This window comes from Schistocerca americana, chromosome 7 (assembly GCF_021461395.2).
Source record: "Schistocerca americana isolate TAMUIC-IGC-003095 chromosome 7, iqSchAmer2.1, whole genome shotgun sequence".
Lineage (NCBI taxonomy): Eukaryota > Metazoa > Arthropoda > Insecta > Orthoptera > Acrididae > Schistocerca > Schistocerca americana.
In genome coordinates this window covers 361,503,267-361,524,275 of record NC_060125.1, presented here as the reverse complement: position 1 = coordinate 361,524,275, position 21,009 = coordinate 361,503,267, and the positions used below count along the sequence as shown (strand labels likewise).

Below are 21,009 nucleotides of genomic sequence, written 5' to 3'. Positions count from 1 at the left end.
GGTGGCTAGGCTGTATGGAAGGGACTTCTTGGTATGGAACGGGTGGCAGCTGTCGAAGTAGAGGTATTGCTGGTGGTGTCCGGCTTTTGAATCCATTTCATCCTTTTTGGAAAATTTTGACACTTATTGGGTGTACTTCTGCAAAATTTTTTGGATGTAATTCTACATTATTTATGTAATTTTTCGCATTTTTCCACCACCATGGATCCTTTCTCCTTCCATCTGCATCAATACAGAAAAGTTTCCTTATCCCTAGCCAGATCCCAGTCCCACATTCTGTTCCTGCATTGTTGCTTGGCTCGTGGTATCTCCCCCCCCCCCCCCCCTAATTCCCTTACCATCAAATTACCCACCTCTGGCTGCCACCCCTCCTTTCACAATGACCTCCACCTGTTCAGATTCTGCCAATCCTTAGCCCCCACCAACATAGACCTGCAAAAGCATATCAACCAAGCCCAAACCTCCATGCAGTACCTTCTCCCCAACCACAAAATTCTCCTGCTACACAATCCCCAATTCCTGGAACCATTAACAAACATGGCTGTAAGTTGCCACAACTACCATCAGAAACATACGAGTCACAACTGAAGGAACTCAACTATGTTCAAAATGTTTCCATTGGCATATTTTCTAGGAGGTGAATAATATGCTACGTAGTGTGAAGGACTTTTATAATACTACTACAGCGCAGAACAGAGAAAATGACAACTCTATACAAATTACTAAATCAATGTCATCCACCACATTTTTCTGTCTGCATGTCAACATTAATATCAGTAAGTGTCACAGGCATTTTGATATGGTTTTCACTAACAGATACACCAATTCCTGATGAAGGTTTGTGAATGTAATTTGTAATTACAGCAATCATGAGTGTGTAATATATGTATTGTTACCTGTTCCATATTTAATAGGCATTAGGAGTGACATCTAATGGCAATGATGGAAACTAAGAGCTGGTCGGCTGTAGATGAAGTGGTGTCTCATGGGGAAAGCAGTTGAGGAATCAACTGCTGTGAGTGAGGAGTACAGCAAAGCTTGAACAGAATCTACACATATTATAAATTAAAGTATCTCATCACTTGTTTCTGTTTGTACGTGAAAGCTAATCACAGTAATTACTATAGGTATTTTGATATTGTTTTCACTAATGGATGGACAGATTCAAAATGAAGATTTGTGTATATATTTTATTATTGCTATGCCAGACAAGTCTTTGGCTGTAAATACTTAGTGCTACCACATGAAGCCAGAACAGGTCACTAGTCTACTTTTTTTTCCTTCTTTTTTTTTTGCCTGATGAAAATTGTGGATAATAGATTTACATCTCTCTGCCCAAAGAAGCATAAATTTGGTTTACAAGATACAAGAGTGAAACTTGTGACAGACAAATTCATGAAGAAGAGTTTAAAGTTGCACTGAGGCAAAATGTGACACAGAAAAGTTCCTCAACAAAGCAGAATTTATTCTGGGTGAAACAGCTTTATTTTGAAAAAATTTCTGGCATCACACTTATCCATAGACGACCAATGCGTGAAGCACAGAAACGCCAAACAGAAACAGCAGTCACATTAGCTTTCAAGCACTTGCTCTTTTTCTAGCAAAAGTACACACTTTCACACATACATAACCACACAGACACCCAAATACACACTTCCTGTGGAGTGTGTGTGTGTGTGTGTGGTTGTGTATGTGTGAATGTGTGTACTTTTGCTAGAAAAAGAGCAAGTGCTTCAACAGCTATTGTAGGTACTGTTCCTGTTAACGTGTTTTTGTGCTCCACGCACTGGTCCACTACAGGTAAGTGGTTGCCTTCCCTCATTTTATGTATTGCTCCACTCAGGAATTTGTTGCAGCTAAACATTTATTTATATTAGCGAAAAACTTATACTTGGTCTCAAGAAAACTAAAATCTATGTTCTCCTCTGTTTGGATGGCATTCTCATTTTCCATTGATTTCGACCAAAAAATTGAATAAGAAATCAAAGACATATTTGGGAAAGAAAAAAATTCCTTTCAGGCTTTCTTGGTGAATTTCACTGATGAATTATTCTCATGGCAATAACATCCTGAAGCAATGTTTCACTGAGTTTCAATGAGATTCATCATCTTGAGATTTCAACTGAAGATGATGAGTAGGAAATGTGTTCAATTGTCACTTCAAGATTACTCTGATATTCTGAGAATATTTCATTGCAAATAAAAATTCTTTTAAAAATTATCCTTTTTTTCTCCTCAATAATTTCCTCTACTGTAACCCTCTCTTTAGGGTCTGCAACATTTACTAAACACAAATAAACTTTGTTTAACAACAGATTAAACTTGTCTTCAAAAAAGAAAACAAAATAATTGCTCTTGGACAAAAATATATGCAATTTTTCCTGACTGATATGCAATAGTTCCTGACTGAATATACATGGTGTATATGTGGACAAGAAAAAAATTCCTGATTTCGTGGTTAAAAATACACTTTTTCCTGGGTGAAGATACACCTTTCCCCATGTGAGAATACACTAGATCTGGAGTGAGAGTACATTTTTCCTGTGTTAAGTGGAAATATACTTTCCCTTAGAGCTGTGAAATTTGTCAATCCTTTGAATGGTATGGGTTTTATAAACTGGCATAGAAGTTCCTGGCACTTTAGGAAACAAAACCCAGCATAGTTCATGTCACATGATCTCATCAGCCAACAATAGCAGATACTCAAAGAGTAGGACAAGTTATGTAGTCTGCCAAGCAAGTTAAGTAGTGCAAATACGCAAACGAGAAAAGTTAATGGTTTAAAGTAATATACATACAGTATAGCTACATGAAAAGTTAAGCTTTCACATAAAATGTCGGCCATCAAAAAATTTTTCGCTGTTGTTGTTTTTTTTTTTTTTTTTTTTTTTTCCCGAAGTCCTAATAGCACAGTTTAAATCCCAGCAGCTGTATATTTGTGATAAGCACGATCATAAATTTTTTCTATAGAAAACCCAATTACATGTGAAATTGCTGAACTCACCTTGCCTTTTTTTCTTTCTTTTTTTTTTTTTAAGGATAATTATACTTTTTGCCATCATTATTGCATAATTTGTAATCTATGAAAGAAATACAATAAATACAGGGTGTCCAGAAAAGGACTCCCTGATTTCAAAATTAAATATCTCGAAAACAAAGATCAATAGAGGAATGCAGTAAACGGTATGTTTATGTGAAAGCTGTAAGAAGTTTATACAGCAGTTTGAAATAATAGTTACAAAAGTTGCTAACAGATGGCGCTGGACGCTGTACAGCTCATATCAGCATACATAAGTGACATAATCATATGAAAACAATCTTTGCAAACAATCACATCACAATGTTTTCAAAATGTTCACCATTGGCACTACAGAGGTGGCGCAAATGAAGAATGAAATTCGCAATCACATTTCGTAGTGTCTCAACCGAAATGGGTTCACATGCCACAGAGATTGCCGATTCAAGCTCGTCCAGTGTGGCGGGATGCTTCGGGTAGACCATGTCTTTCACTGTGCCCCACAAAAAAAAGTCACAGGGAGTCAAATCCGGAGAATATGGAGGTCAATCCATGCCTGCGCCAGTAAATTTGGGATATTCCAAAGCAATGACTCGATTCCTGAAGTATTCCTCAAGAAAGCGAAACACTTGTTCGATCCGATGTGGTCGGGCTCCATCTTGCATAAACCATTCAGTACCTGGTTGATCCTCTAACGCTTGCTGTGTGGCGACAAATTGTTCCAAAATTGCAACGTAACGTGCACCAGTGACCGTTCCTCGAATGAGAAAAGGGCCAATAATGCCTCTGCTGCATACTGCAGCCCACACAGTAACTTTAGGAGAATACAGGGGTTTCGCTTCACACCAATATGGCTTTTCGGAACCCCAAAATCACCAGTTCTGCTTATTCACGTATCCATGCAGGTGGAAGTGTGCCTCATCTGTAAACCAGATGCAGCCAACATCTAATCCTTCACTATCAATCATTGTGAGCATCTGATTAGCAAAGGCAGCCCTTTGTTGCACAGCTTGTACGGGTATGGCCTGCTGCGTTTGAATTTTGAATGGAAACACGTGTAGGCTCTTTCTCAGTATTTTCTGCGTGCTGGAACACTTCAAACAAGTCTCAGACACAATTCTACAGACGGATGACATTGGATTTCGCTGAATAATTCCAGAAACTGTGGCGATATTTTCAGGCGTAACTGCAGTTTGCTTGCGGCCAACATACCCCACTAGATCATCAGTTACGCTGCCTGTTCGTTGAAATTTTGCGAAGAGCATACAAACGGTTTTCGCATCGGGTCCTTTTGGAACATTAAATCGTGCTTGAAAACTTTGCCTTGTTGCCGTAGGACTCTCTTCTAACCTGTGGTACTCTAGCACCAGAAAAACGCGTTGTTCAATGGAGTACATGGTTTTAATCTCTTCCTTCGGTACGCTAACCTCCTTTCACGTTTCAATAGTGGAACTGATCACTCTGGGCTTCGGATCACTATTTATACTAGGCATTACGTATGGCGATTACAGCACCATCTGTTAGCAGCTTTTGTAACTATTATTTCAAACTGCTGTATAAACTTCTTACAGCTTTCACAATAAACATACCGTTTACTGCATTCCTCTATCGATCTTTGTTTTCGAGATATTTAATTTTGAAATCAGGGAGTCCTTTTCTGGACACCCTGTATTAAAAACTGATCTTGAAGTTTGATCTTTCTTAGTGTGTGTTACCCTTTGAGATATATCTAACACAAATATGGCAGTAAAATTTCAAATAATGGTTTAAATGGCTTGTCTTCTGGGCCCGAAATTTTTCTAAGTGGCTGGTCCTCAAAGTGTTAAGTTTTGAATGAGAGTCAAACATTCTGTGATATAAGAAATTCATTACATATACTCACATGTAACATCACTCATCTTGCGTAAAAGGAAATTTATTTTGAAAGTGACACTTTTAAATTCGCCATTCGAAATATTTTTCCGTGACCGGTTTGAAATATTCACGCTTGTGACGTCACACTCATTGAAAGTTATTCACTGTTACAAAATACCGCATATTTTTTGTCCTAAAACCTTTCACACATTTTGTGGTTGGCAGATGCTTGTGGGTGCAATGTGTTTTGTTGTCGTAAATGATGCATTTTCTTTGCAACTAACATTTTATTTTGGTGTTATTCTCTTTTTTCTGTTTTATTGCTGCAGTATTATTCTGTGACAGTGGGCTAAAGTAAAATTCTTCATTATATTATCAGTTCTTAGCAGTCAAAATTACAACAATTTTACTGAAAACTTCCTGGAGTTCTAAAAATTCCTGAGTTTTACTTGCATTTTTCCCAGATGCAAGAATTCCCATGTTTTCCCCAGATTTCCCGTTGTTCTGGGGTGTATACACCCTGATAAAAGTCCAAGCATTACTACTTCTTTATGCACGTTTACTGAACTACATAAATAAGAATTTCCACTTGAGTCTTGCAGTGTTGGAAACGACACACTCATCAGATCAAATACTGAACAACACAACTATAAATCAAGTCCAGGTAACCAGTAGTGGCAGTTGTTGTGCAGTTGTACAGTTGTAAAGGCAAAGGTATGACAGCAAATGTGAGTAAGGCAGCCACTAGCTGGCCTTATGCTTGCCCGCTACGAAAGTTTATGTGAGCAGACTGCAACATCATCAGCTTTCTTGCAGCAGGCACTCTTGCTATACTAAATTCCGAGTTACCCATTTTCCAACAGAGAGTTGAATGAAAATATCAACATCATGTTTATTCCTAACACCACTACATTATGCACCCCATACACCAGGAGGCTTTTGACACATTTAAAGTCTAAAGTTTTCTCAAATTCCATTGCAGAACAAGGTGCTGATGACTTTACTACCAAATCGTTCTGGTGATTGTTTAAGATTAAGATGGTAACTGATGCAAATGGAGATGAATGATATAGTGAAGAAGAGTGGTCCACTATCATTCCAAAATGTATGAATGATAATATGGAGTAAAACACTGTCTGATGCTGCACCAGTTCCAGGTAATGAATGGGAAAGTTCCAGCATTATTCCACCCAGAGATAGCAGGCATAGTGCAATAAATTAGTTTCACTGATGTTGATGAAAGAGATACAAATGTAGTTCTCAGCTCTCGTCCCACAGGATAAAGCAAGAAGAATCTGATGGTTGTTCTAGTGGATAATAAGGAAAAAAACATCATCTGATTTTTAGATACTACAGTGACAATTATTGAAGGCAACAAAGAGAAACAATAAAGAGAAGAGAGCAGTTGAGTATGTTCAAATATGTTACGAAGGCCTGCATGATTAATTTTGATTGTAAATGTGGTATCTCTTGAAAATAGCCTCAGAAACTGAATTAAGCATATAATCTACATCTGATGTAGATGATGCAGAAGCTATATTAGTTGTGAAACTGAACTTTTATTGCAAAATAATTTAATTGAATAGATACAAAATCAACTCACCATGCGGCATCAGAACACACACACAAAAGAAAGTTATAATTAGGCAAGCTTTTGGAGCCAGTGGCTCCTGCTTCAGGCATAAGGGTTGAAGGGGAACGAAGCGGGGTGAGAAAAAGGACTTGAGAGGTCTAGGAAAAGGGATAGATTTTGGTAAAATCACCCAGGACCCCAAGTCAGGGGAGACTTACCTGATGGGATGATAATATGTCTAAATTATTGCCCACTACACCTCGAATAGCCTTTTGTCGCCCTCCCAATGTCCGCAATATTCTTGTCAGATCCTATGCTCCTTCTGCACCCACCTCGCTACCCTATGGCCTAAGCCCTGAGACTAAAAGACTTGCCCTATGCACCATCCTTTCACCACCTATATCAGCCCTGTAACTGGTCTTTCCTTCTGAATCAGCAACAGACACATAATAGATAATGTGACCTGTTGATGACTCAACACTTCTGCCTTTTTGTAAGTGGTCTCCTTTATTCTTAAACTAAGAACTTAATTGTAAGGATACAAATATTTTATTTAACCAATAAGCTAAATAATTACAAGAAAATTGTGATTTTGTACCATCATAATGAAAAAAACATTTGTTTATAACAAAATACCATAACATACATCATTTTCTCTGTCCTGTGCTGTGAAACTGGGAAACATCAATTGAACGGTTTATCCTTTCCTCTATGTGACAGTAATTGCTTCTCACACAGTACGTTCTATTCAGTTGACATCTGATGTCAGAAAAGCAAACAATTTTGTTTGATAGGAAATATTAGACTTAATCTCATTATATCACACAATGGAAACTCCAGGTTGGAATATCAACAATAATAGGAAAAGGAAAGACTGCTAGCCACTGTAAAGATGACACATCACGTTGCAGACAGGCATATCGAAAAGACTGTTACACATTTAGCTTTCAGCCAAAGGCCTCGCCAGAAAGAAGAAACACACATTCGGACAAGCAATGACACCTCAAGCACACATTCACATGAACAAGGACACATTCACACGAGCAAGGACACCTCAAGCACACTTCACTGCCACATCTGGCAGGTCAGGCCGAAATGTAGCTGTCATCATATTCTTCCCAGGTGTGCAGCCGGATCAAAACGTCATCTTGACACAATATTTCAGCGGTCCAACTGGCCGCCATCTTCAGGTGAGAGTGCTGGTACATGATCTCGCCGGAACTGCGGCGAGATCATGTACCAGCACTCTCACCTGAAGATGGCGGCCAGTTGGACCGCTGAAATACTGTGTCAAGATGACGTTACAACCCGGCTGCACACCTGAGAAGAATATTATCAATTATTACGCCGGGAAAGCCTTTGGAGTCACATGCAGTTTTCACGTTGAGCTGTAATCTGGAGTGCGGCAGGAAAGGGGGGGGGGGGGATATCAGGGTACAGGTGAAGGCAGAAGAGAGTGCTGTCTGGCAGAGCATGCAGCAACTATACAGAGGCACAACAAGACTGCCAGGCACAGTATTGGAGGGTTGTTGGATAAAAAGGTGTGGGGGGTGGGGGTTAATTATCCCGGCCTCAACCTAAGGTAACCTACTGTGTCACACCCTCCACCCAACAGGCTCCATCCCCTCTGCCCCTCTGTCCTATCATTCCTTCCTATTCACATCCCCTAACCCTCATTGTGTGCCACACTCCGCCAATGCACCTGCTTATTTTTCCCCTTATCTGCTCCTCCCCTTTACCACTCCCTGCCTCCTCCCCCCCCCCCCCACCTCCCTGCTCCACAGCCTCCCAACACTGTGCCTGACAGTCTTCTCAAGCCTCCATCAAGTTTCTGCATGCTCCATCAGACAGTGCTCTACTCCCCCCAGCCCTCCCCCTCCCCCCCTGCCCCACTCCAGACTGCATTCCAATACGAGCTGCCAGAGAGGGTAATCATTGTCATGCCTGTCTGCAATTCAACATGTCATCTTTATGGTGAGTAGCAAACTTTCCTTTTCCTCATACCATTAACCTCATTATATGGGTGACAAACCTGTTAACACTGGATAATTATTTGTGTGCCATCAGTGCCACATTAGTACATTTCATTGAAAAAATAAGTACAATGAACCAACAACAACTGCAAAATGATCTTTAGTTACTAATGATTATCAAGAAGGATATATTATGGCAGACTCACATTTGATGGAAAATCAGTGGGACAGAATGTCAACATCAGATATTTATGCATTACATTTATCCCAATTTCAACAGTCACTGTCAATTTAACAAAGCAGTAACTTCATGTATTTTTTATGAAACTGGTATGACACTGGCATCTATAGGTGGTACGTTACACTCCTGCCATGTCCAGACCTTTTTTAGAAAAGAGTTGTGGAACAAACAAGTGTCCTACAATCTTTTATCAATAAAAATGCATCCGTTTGAATTATATTATTTCCGACATGCAAATATTTAGTAGGCGCAGAAAAAATAGTCTTGGTTATTTTTTCTGTATCTAAAGATCTATTACAGTTGCAGTACCAGTGCTACTGTGGTAGTTTTGGAGTGGAGTGATTTTAATTGCAAATATTTTGTTATTTGTTTCTGCATGATATGAATCAGCAAAACTGATGTTCTAAAAGGAAATGCATCCCTGCATTATAAAGCTGAAAAACTACTTCCCATGACATCATGAAATGTTGAATTAGTTTCAAATGTCTGACAGCCAATAAAAACTAAAACTAAAATGTAAGATATCGTCATCGTCTGAATAACCACCTGCAGTAGCCAGTAGAAACGTACTTCCTCAATTATTCATGTTTAATACAGACTTTTCCCTCAGTGCATCATAATATACATTATTCATATTGTCAAATAAGTACAAGGCATTAAAAAAAGAACAAAGAGCTGCAAGGAAATAACACAGCAACTAGCTAAAAGTAAGACTGATGTTAACACATTCTGATTTACTGTATGCACATTAATGAAAGTTTCACATTGAGATCCCTTACTCTCATAGGAGTACTACTTGATAATTTCCAATTATCAACCTAAAAATGCTAGTCACATAATTAACACAGAGATAAGATAAACAACAGTGTCAGCACAGTATCACATGCAATTGCTGTTTATGCAATTGCTCTTTATAGCCTGGTCCCACAAAGAACAACAACATTTAACAATATTTACTTTCATTAGGTTTTAAATGATAATTTTATTGACAAACCTGTGGCATTTCAACATTGAGGTCCACAGTGACATCTGGCCCAACACAGCACTGTAGCCTCCAAGAGCCAATCAGGGAAATAGAAGCTGGTCGAAGAAATTGGAAGATACCTTTATTGCAAACAAGGTTGGGAATAAGAGGCATCCTTACTTTCAGCTTCTTTAGCCATTTCTGATTTGTAAGCTACAAAATAAAAGCAAAAAACAAAATATATTTGAAACTGTAGAACGTATTTAACTATTACCTGTATTTGTTATTAATGTGCTATTAACAAGAGGCCTGTTTGAAAAAATAACCAACTTTTTTCTCATAATCAAGTAATTTTAATCAAGTCACAGATATTCAGAACTGGTCTGCTTCAAAGTATCCCCACCCCCCTTTCCATGTTCACAAACAGGCAGTGTCGCTTCAGGACAGTTTTCAGTTTTGATTTTGAAAATAACAGAGGCACATGGGGCAAACTCTGGAGAGAATTGTGGCAGGTGTTTTTTTTTTTTTTTTTTTTTTTTTTTTTTTTGGGGGGGTGGGGGGGGGTAAAAACTGGCAAAGTTCAGTGAGCAGGCTTGTTGTGATGAGGAAGGAACCATGAGTTGTCTTGCCACATCTCTTCTCCCTCAACCCAATTCCTCACCAAACACATGGTGATAACTGGACTGTCATAGCTGTAATCCCACACTTGTCTCCAGTTGGCTGGTTGGTTGATTTCGGGGAGGGGACCAAACAGCAAGTTCAGAGGTCCGATCGGATTGGGGGAAGGATGAGGAAGAAAGTCGGCCATGCCCTTTCAAGGGAACCATCTCAGCATTTGCCTGAAGCGAATTTGGAAAATCACAGAAAACCTAAATAAGGTCTGCCAGATGCGGGTTTGAACCGTCGTCATCCCGAATGCAAGTCTAGTGTGCTAACCACTACGTCACCTCACTCAGTTTGTCTCCACTGATAATTTTTTTACATGGATGTTATGTCACTGTCTACTTTTTCAAGGAACAGCTCACTAACACTCACTGTATCATTGTTCTGCCCTTTGATCATTATACAAGGAACAAATTTTTTAGTGCATGGTAAAACTGTAGGAAAATTTGAGACATGTTAAATAGAAAAATAAAACAAACAAACAAAATTGTTAACAAACTAGTGTTCAATTAGATCAAATTAATGTTAAAAGATATTAATTTCACAGTTCCATAACAGTTCTTTGCTCAAGGAGCTTAATCAAGAGATAGCCTTCAGAGAAGCTTTTATGAAGATATTCCAGTCTCCTTGAAACAATAATCTTGGACATTCTCCAGTAATGTGATACACTATTCATTGTGCCATAATCACATTTAGGGCTATGTACGATGCATCATTTATGAAGGGCTGTTTTCCATCTTTACAAGGGTCATTCAAATGAAATTGAGTACCTGACATAATGGGACCACAGAATGGTGCCATTCAAAAATAATCATCATCTGCATTAAGACATTTACCCACTGGGAGATGATGCAATCAATTCTCATCTCGTAGAACATGTTTGGTCATTGATGGATCCACAGCCACACCTGTTCTCGCACTTCCTCATCTGACTGAAATTGACATATATACATGTATTTTTTCAGGACACGAACGATGTGAAAAATGCATGGAGAAAGATCTGCACTACACAGAGGAAGTTGCAGAGTTTACCAGCCAAATCACTGAAGCAAAGCCTTTGTCAAATTCGCAGTGTGGGGGTGAGCATTATCACACAACAGGCTGCTTCTGCCTGACAGCATTCCCAGGCATTTTGACTATACGGCACATTGCAGATTCTACAAAGGTACTTGTGTGGACAGCTATGGATTTCTTTGGAGGGCGAGATATGGGACATTTCCGTTGTTAGCTTTACCATTTGCCGTCAGGCTATCACAATGCTGTCGGACGGAATCACCCTCTTGCACAATAATGCCCACCCCCACACTGACAATTGGGTAAAGGTTACGCTTCAGCAGTTTGGCTGAGAAACACTGCAACCTTCCTCCATATAGCCCTGATCTTGCACCATGTGATTTTCACATTTTCGGCAACCTGAAGAGAAACGTGCATGGAGTCAGTTTCAGTCACATGAGAAAGTGTAGGAGTTGGTACAATTGTGGATCTGTCAGTGGCCAACTGTGATCTACAAAACAGGAATTAATTTTCTCATCTCCCAGTGGGATAAATATCTTAACACATGTGGTGATTACTTTTGAATGGGATCATTTCTTCATCATATTGTGGTGGGTGTTCAGTTTTCTTTTGACTGCCTGTCATATATGCATGGTTCTAAAGTGGTGGAGGCAGCTCCAGATTTTGCTTGGCAGTTGCTTGCATGTGGGTGGCATGTCAATATAATTCACTGGTCTTTTCCAGAGAGTTGAATTAGATCATCACTAATCTAAATCGCAAGGAATAGGTTGATGAATATAGTTGAGATCTCGGACACACTTTCTGGACTTACGCCTGCTATGTGGAAGGTTAAAAAGAATTTCAATGATTGGACAGTCTGGGAACTGATCCACTGCAAACTTTACAACACTCCAGTACACTGCCTATTGTCAACTCAGATCTGGAGGCGCTGTATTAGACAAGACATCAGCTTGTTATGCTCAGACAAAACATTAAAACTCTCATCACATTTGTTTTAACATCTGTCTACAAATATGCCGCTGCCCTATGAAAATGAAATGTAGTCTAATAAATTATGAAGTACAGTCATTCGTACACAACAAATACCGCATATTGGAGGGTCCACTCACCAAGGCAAGAAGCCATGCATAGTAGAATTTTGGTCTATGCGATGATGAGTAAGGAGATCCCCATCCTGTATCCATGGGTGGAAGCCTGTATAACACAGCCTTGTTATGGACTTTACCAGACGCAGCTTATAGTCTGCCACTTAAAGCCGCTCTTCCTCCCATCAACGCATGATTCTGTACCTCAACAGTAAGGCGATAGCAGGCAGGGGGATGGCACACTCAACTAACTAAAGATCACAACACTCCTCACAGGCTGCTACATCTGCCCTTTTGTTCCCTGCAATACCCACGTGCTCGGGCAGCCAGCAGAATGACACCTCCTTCCTCACTCTTTGTAACTGGAGGACATTCTGAACGACTTTATCTGCTGGGTACAAGTTTTACAGAGAGTGAAGGACACACAGGGAATCAGAACAGACAAGGAATTTAGCACACATTACAAATCTCATCTGCATCTGCTCCACTTCCCGCAACATCATGTATAACTCCATGTCAAAGATCATAAACTCATGATGCAATCGGAACTTGAGGACGCAATCACGGAAAACAACAGAGCAAACAAAGCAGCTCTCATAAATGTAGCTAAGGAGTTGTGGTGCTCACTTAAAATGTCATAAAATAATGTATTAAAAATATACACATATGTGCAACCTCTCCTGTACTGCACTAAATCTAAAATCCCTCTGGGCATCTGTAGCAACCAGGGTAACAGGCAGTTCAGACCCTGGATTTGGAGCTGAACTTGCTCCACACCAAGTGATGTGAGTTCACACATCGCATGGATCCCAAATGGCCTTGCTGCCCATGGATGATTGATAAAGATGTCTTCCATAGCTATACGAGCAATGATATGCTATGCTGGTGAAATGGGAAGGAGTTGCAGCCGGATGATAAGTGGATCCCCATCCCCAGCACAGAGACTGGGTATGGAGCACTTGTGCCTAGCTGGATCCCCCATGGCTTATAGTATAGTGTCAACAATCTTCAGGTAAGGACGCCTCGCTGACTGTAAACTGTGCAAGCACAGTCCAGCCACAATCGCTCTATAAAACTGGAGACTGGAGAATACATGCTCTGTCCACACCCCAAGACCTGTGGCTAAGACACTTCAAGATATTCAGTGCCTTCTGGGCCCTTGCCTTCAGGTCCTTTAGGTGTGCTAACCACAACAATTTTGAGTCAAAAATAAGGCCCAGAAATCTCACCCCCACTTTTTTGCAGAAAATGTAAACCCTGTCTTTGCAGCCCACTCCTCTAAATTCTGCACCATAAGTTGCAAGCAACGAATTACTGCTGCAACAATGGAGGAGGAACACAAAACTGCAAAATCCCCACAAATTAGGATCATTGTACAGCTTTCTTCACCAAACACATGTAACTGTTTGTGGCTGTGGCAAAGAAGGTAAGACTTAAAACATTGTGCTGAGGGACACCATTCTCCTGCTCAAAATGACGCAACAGCATGATACCAACTTGAGACAAAAAAACTCAGACTGGATGGACCATATAAAGATGGGGACGCAACCACAGATGTCCCACTGGTGGGGCTGCCCTAGAATAATGTGTCTTCAAGTAGTCTGATGTGAAAGACTACACCAATACAGTGATGGTTTGTAGGAGAGTTGTGTGCTAACAGATGAGATCAAAGGTCTTTCTGTTCACAGGTAACCTAATATTGATTTACAGACACTTTTGAATCAGGAAAACAGTTCATAATACTGTGTTTGACTCAGAGCACCTTCTCCATAAACTTCCTTTATGTTTCTACAATTGTTTCCTTCGATTACTTGCAAAATTTTGCACCACATTGCTGTCCCTGAAAATCACTCATTACATGAACTGCCACAAATACTGTATCATCCTTTACTCAAACAACAGTAGCCTTGAATTAAACAAGATATTAATGATCTAAAACAATGTGTTTCCTTGGAAGGTTGTGATGGGTACAGAGCCACTTACAGTATGTCACTAAGATATTTTATTGCATGAAAAATAGAAGTTCCATAATTTTTTAAGAGACCTCATTAGTAGTCATTAAGAAAAAAATCACACTGCTCTCTATTAGCACAAAATAAACAATATTAATATATGCAGTTAAGAAAAATATGCTCTGGAACATATGTAACAGAGTAAAGACTCAAAAAGTAAAATAAAGAGCACTTACCAGTACTGTCTAGCTCATGAATGAAAGACCAAAAATAAATTAATGAACAGTGATGCAACTACAATAAATCATTTATTGCAACAAATAAATAAATAATAATGAAGAGAGTGAGTCCCTTAGAATGTATATCATTACTGACAATTACAGCAAGAAGTCATTCTAACAAATACTTTGTCTTTAACACCATGAACCATGTCCACAGAAATACGAATGGCCAATGACATAGAAAACATCTAGATATGAAATAAATAACAGAAATTTATATATTAAGAACTAAAAGAAAAGTTGATTTGCTGAAACTGGAATTGAGCCTATAAAAAATGTAGTAAACACTAATTGTCCTGCAGACAGTAAATTTTTTTTATACTTTGGGACCAACAAGCCATGGCTGTACTGACCTAGACCATATCTGTCATACCTTGCGAGAGCAATGTCTCTCTCTCCTCTTTGGATGGCTAAAGGCTTTACATTTTAGCCCCTCCCAGCTCAAGTGGTGTTACTCGCAGTATTCTTGTTTTGAGATATTTAATGGTTAACTATAGTTAAATTCTTTTATCTTGGCGGTTCGCACATGCCCGCCCAGATGCGGGAGATTGCTGCATTGCCAGTTGCAAACGCCAAGAGAAGCAGCACCATAGTATAGTTCGCAAACTTACGTTTAGGGAGAGCGCGCAGTTTATGAAGTAAAGTCACCATGGCCACATTAACCCTTTCACTGCTACGGAGATGTGCTCCCTGCATTCCACGCTGTGCGCGATTTTGTCATCACTGAACTGCTCACCTGCGCAGACACATACATGGTGTTTCGACTGCTTTGACACACTTTATCATTCGATTTCACAAAAACTATTTGGCCCAAAAATTTGATTTTTACACATCTTCTTGGCTGATACCTTCCCCCCATAAATGACATAATTTTGTTTCGATGTTAAATGCAGTTATTGTGCAGCATTAGATGTAGTAAACCATTGCACGAAATTTTGAAGAGTTTGCACAGGTAAAAGTTCATAGCGTATACTTTCCGTATGGTCGGTTTTAGTTGCAACATGAAATTTCAAAAAATTACATTCAAACGAATAAAATTCATGAAGTAAAGTACTTCGATATTGTTTTTAAATTAAAAAAATATTAAGCACCGAACAAGGTCTGAATTCAGAATCTTTCACTTCACAGCTAAACACTTTAACCATTACGCTAACACAGCTCGTCACTCATTTGAATTCACGAAGCACTTTAAAATGTCACGCAAAATACCGACAAACACTGTTGGTATGACTATGAATTATTCACATTTCGTCGAATTACAATAGGAAATAAACAATTACCGCTGTTCTTTATTGCGAAAAAGCGGTTAGTGAGTATGATACAAGCACCTTTCCTTGCTATCGCCGGAATTAAGAGGCTTATTGCTTGTTTGGTTTAATTAATTAATAGAATATGAAGCAAGTGGTATAAAGAATGCTTTTTCCAAACTTTCTATAAAAGAAAGTGTGCTATCAAGGCATTGCTTTTGTTCAATTACTTTATTTATGACTGAACGTTTCTAAAACTGAAGACACTCGTCCGTGCTCTGCACTCCAGTCGAGCTCTGGCAACGTCATTCTCTGTTCATTGGCTGCCTGTGTTTTGTGACGTCAGATGCGCAGAATGAACCTAAACTCGGCCGCCGTCATAAATGACACGCACTTTAGGCAGTGTTATGAAAAGGGCAGATTGCTATTCACCATATAGAAAACATGTTGAGCTGCAGAGAAATGCAACAAAAAGACTGCTAAACAAATGAGTTTTCACCCAAAAGGCCTTCTCCTAAAGCAGGAAACAAACAAACAAACAAAAACACCCCCCCCCCCCCTACACACACACACACACACACACACACACACACACACACACACACACAAAAACCACTGTCTCTGCCCACTGAGTTGTGCTTGTGTGAATGTGTGTGTGTGTGTGTGTGATGGATTTTCCATTGTTTAATGGTTTTCAAGGTTTGTTAAACAAAACCCAACATACTTTTTATATTAAACTTCGGAAAATTCAGGAAGGAATGTAACATTGCTTTTTAACCATGTATGTTATCAGAGCAGTTAACAATTTCAATCAATTTTATCTAGTTATAGACCTAATATAAGACCTCAAATGAATTTACACAGCTTGTATACATGACAGTCAGCAACACTGTATTTACATAATCCTTGGTACTCATCGTAGCAAATAAGACAGTCACCTGCTGTACATTGTAGCTGTCAATTAGCTTGAGGGCCACCCGCCAGAGGTGTTCTTATTTCGGCACTGGTTTTTTAATCCTGCTTCATGGAACTTGGAGCAAGAACTTCTTTGCCTTAGTGGAGACACATCCTGCCTTGTGTTAATTAATTCTGAAAGCAAAGTGCTGAAGAAAATAGTTTTCTATGCCACAAGAAAACCACGACACATCAAGATATCTTTTGCACCTTGCCAAGAAGAACTGCTTCCATGCTGTTCATTTTGTCATCTGCCTCGACGGAACAGCCACTTTACTGCAGTTTACAAGTCTCAATTACTTGCTTTCCATGAACGAGTAGCTTGTAAGTAATGACCTCACAATCTGGTGCTCTAGTTTGCAAGAGTGGAAGCTAGATTTTATTATGCAGGAATAACCACAGATTCTACAACATTTGCTCTAGTGGTCAGTTAGTTCAACCACCACTATGCAGCCAAAATAGCCAATGTCACCACAGCATCTCCTGTACAAGATTCATGCTGTAAAGTGAAGACAGAGTTGATTCACTGAGTGTCTAGATCACAAGAGAAGCGCATACGGCAAATGTTAATGCAAGAAGACATTGAAGACAGAATGCAGTCACAATACCTGAGGGACCTGTGTAGTAAAGTCTGCATGGGAATATACTCAGGAATAGCCATCTTCCAGCTCAGTCTAATTCACAGTAGCATCTCAGACAGAAATTCCCTACGACACTGTTGCAGATCTGCTCTGGCTCATAGAATTCAGGATGCAATAATGCTGCAGTCAGTCAGTGCTGTAGTGACTTCGTGGGACAGTGTCTTGTTATCAGTGGTAATGCAGGTGGATTATGATTGCCTTCTGAGGAAGTGGACACACTGTCAATTGAGCGAGATCCTGGCGCAACGCGATCACAATAGGGATAGATGTCATTACTGCAGAAGATCAGACAGACATTCCAGAATGAACTCATCAGATCTAGCGATGCAGAGCAGTCACCTGTACGTTTTTGCTTTCACCGGAAATTTGGGAATCAGAGGTGCAAGTGCACATCACCTTGCACCAACTCAAATGACAGTGGCAGTCAAACATAGTCCTAGCCAACTGCCATACAGTCTCTCAGTATCTCTATAGTAGTGATTGGAAAATTGAATAGAAATTTCTTTTGGACATAGGCTCGGATTTATGCATTTATCCATAGACTTTCTTGTATAATTGTTGGCCACCAACTTTGTTCTGCCTTTCTGCCACTAACAATTCATCAATAGCCACTTATGGTACAGAAAATATTGAGGTGGACTTAGGGCTCTGTCATCCTTTCATCTGTTATTTTACTGCAGTGGGTGTCACAGAGCCTACAACTGGAGCCAACTTCCTGGCTTATTACCTTCTGTAACATGACGAAGCAAATGCACAGCTCACCAACAGTATCACCGGACTTTCTGCTTCTTGATTTCAATGCAGTGCAGTGATTCATAGCACCAGGTTAGTTCAAGTGGCACAAAGCAGATATGCCAAATTGCTGGAGAGTTTCCAGCCGTAACCTGACCACCTGCCACGTCGAAGGAGGTACGTGACAATACTGTCCATTTTATCAAAAATATCAATGGTTTGCCAGCTTCGTGTCACCCCAGACATTTAGCTCCCAAATGCAAAAGCCAGAATTTAGCTCAATGGTCAGGGAAGGTGTTATTCACTCTTCTTGTAGTCCTTGGTCTTCACCTCTCGTCCTGTACTCAAAATCCATAGTGTGTGGCACCCTTGTGGTGAATACTGAGTGCTGAATGCAAGAACACCAGACAGATATCCAGCACCTTTACTAAGAGGCTACAATTATGTTCTCAATTATGCAACTACGTTAGCATACTGGTCTCAACAAACGCTAATTCCTGTGGCAAATATAGACATTCCAAAGACTGCTATAATTACTCCATTCAGTTTATTCGAAAGTCTTTATCTGACATTTGGTTTGTGCAATATTGCTCAGTAATAGCAGAGGTTCACTGACTGTGCTGCAGAAACTGTCATTATGTTTTCCATACTTGGATGAGATCCTCGCCTCTTCACCCACAGCAAAAACATCAACAACACCTGATGGAGGTTTTCAAATGCCTAGAATAGGATGGTGTGATGATGTTGAAGACTGCTAAGTGCATTTTCGTCAAGCCTCAGATTAGCTTTCCCGGCCTTATTTGCTTGCGGAATCATTGCCAATACCAGAGTAACTGGAAGCCAACATGAAGATATAAGGACTGGAGACTAAACTAACTAGAAGCTATGCTGATTGTTTGCGATGCTGAATTTTTACTAGTGACATCTGCCCCCTCAGCTGAATTGCAAGAACCACTAACTGCAGGACTTACTGGACTCAAGACTGCTGAGAATTCATCCATTCACTGGACAGATGAGATGAGCTCTGCTTTTAATGCAGCAAAGCAAAGCCTAGCATATGCTGCACTCTTGGCATACCCTGCTGGCCTCCTTCTTGTGTAAGCTCTCCACTTCTCAAAGGAAATGGAGTAGTTATGTCTTGAGCTTCTGCCAGTATATGAAGCAATTAGGTGTTTCTGGCCATAGCTGGCGACCAGAGAATTCATGATATTTACTGATCACAAGCCACTTATCTAGGACTTCAGTCAGAACAATAAAAAGTGTTCACTACAGCAGTACAACCACCTGGAATTTATTGCTCAATTTAGCACTAATATCCACCACATTTTCTGTACCAACAGATTGGTTACCAATTGTCTGTCACGTGTAACAGTGTGACAAATTTTACTGATTTTGATCTGCTTGCAAATCCAAAAGAATCTGATGAGGAACTCCAAAAGCTACCACTCAATGTATCATCCAGCCTTCAATTACGACTTGTTAACATTCCTGATTCTGACATCAATCTATAGTGTGACATTTCCAATGGAAGATCACACCCATTTATGCGACCCACTTTCCACAGACTGTTTTCGACAGCCTCCACAACCTATGGCACTGTGGTGTTAGAGAATCAGCTCGCTTGGTGTCAAAACACTTTATCTGTTCTGATTTGCAGAACCATCAAGAGTAAGTTCGCACGTGCTTTCATTGTCAGCACAGTAAAATAGCCTATCATGTGAATGTGCCCCTGGAGAATTTCCAGACACATCCATGCGCTTCGAGCATGTGCACATTGCTGTTCTGGGTTCACTTCCTCCTAATACTCAGTGTCCTCTATTTACTGCCACTGATCATTTTACCCACCGGCCTAAAGCTACAGCAGTCGACAGAATATTGTGAAGACGCTAGCCTTTGCCTTAACTTCAAATTGGGTTTCTCACTTTGGCTGTCTGCTATAGATTACTATGGACTGTGACCAACAATTCTAGTCAGAGTCATTTAACCAACTCAGCAAATTCTGTGGCACACTACATTACCAGACAACCAGTTACCACCTGGTGAGCAATGGTATGAGCGAATGATGGCACTGATCTCTACAGGTTGCATTAATGAGCAACACTACCAGCTAGACAACTGTATTATCTACGGCCTTACTTGGCCTTCGCACTATCTACAGATCAGACATAGACTCATTGTCAGTGGAGCTCACATGTGGCAAGACACTTCAGCTGCCAAGCAAGCTCATCAATATGAGCTCTTCACAGCTAATGGACTAAGATTCATAAGATATCATGTTGCATGAGGAACCACTCTGCATCCATTTGCCCACACCAAGCCTCCAAACACAAACAGCACCTACTTTCATGCATTGTAACCTGTAAAAATGCATGCATGATATTTTGCATACAGACTGTGTCAAACCATCTCTACAAACTAAGGAAGGCCCACTTTGGGTGATCAAAAGAAGGGAATGAACACTGGACATGGTTCTAAAAGGTAACAATACTACTGTCTCAATTAACAGGATAAAACCAGCATATTTATTTCCAGAAATGCTGCTTACACTTGTGTCTCAAAACCGGCCACAGCCTCAAACAAAAATATAACTATCCAAAACAGACTCATACCCTGACTGAAGAAGAATGCACTCCAGATGTCGAATTCATTTACCAACAAGATATCTGAATGATCCTCCTCTTCTCCCTAGAGTGGCTGATGCAGCAAATGAGACAGTCATCCACTGTACATCATAGCTGTCAAATAGTTTGTGCCCCAGCCACCAAAGGCATCAGCAGTTGTTTGTTTCATGATGCTCCATGAGACTTAAGAGTGAGAAC

At 40.0% G+C, this 21,009-nt stretch overlaps 1 protein-coding gene across 1 annotated transcript in view; it reads right to left on the bottom strand.

Annotated features, from left to right (window-relative positions):
* Positions 1-21,009, bottom strand: part of LOC124622323 (nucleolar protein 6) — a 136,827-nt gene that overhangs the window by 77,432 nt on the left and 38,386 nt on the right. The window contains exon 5 of the mRNA XM_047147998.1: positions 9,652-9,834. Within this exon, the coding sequence (XP_047003954.1) occupies positions 9,652-9,834 (183 nt within the window). The remainder of the gene's footprint in view (positions 1-9,651; positions 9,835-21,009) is intronic.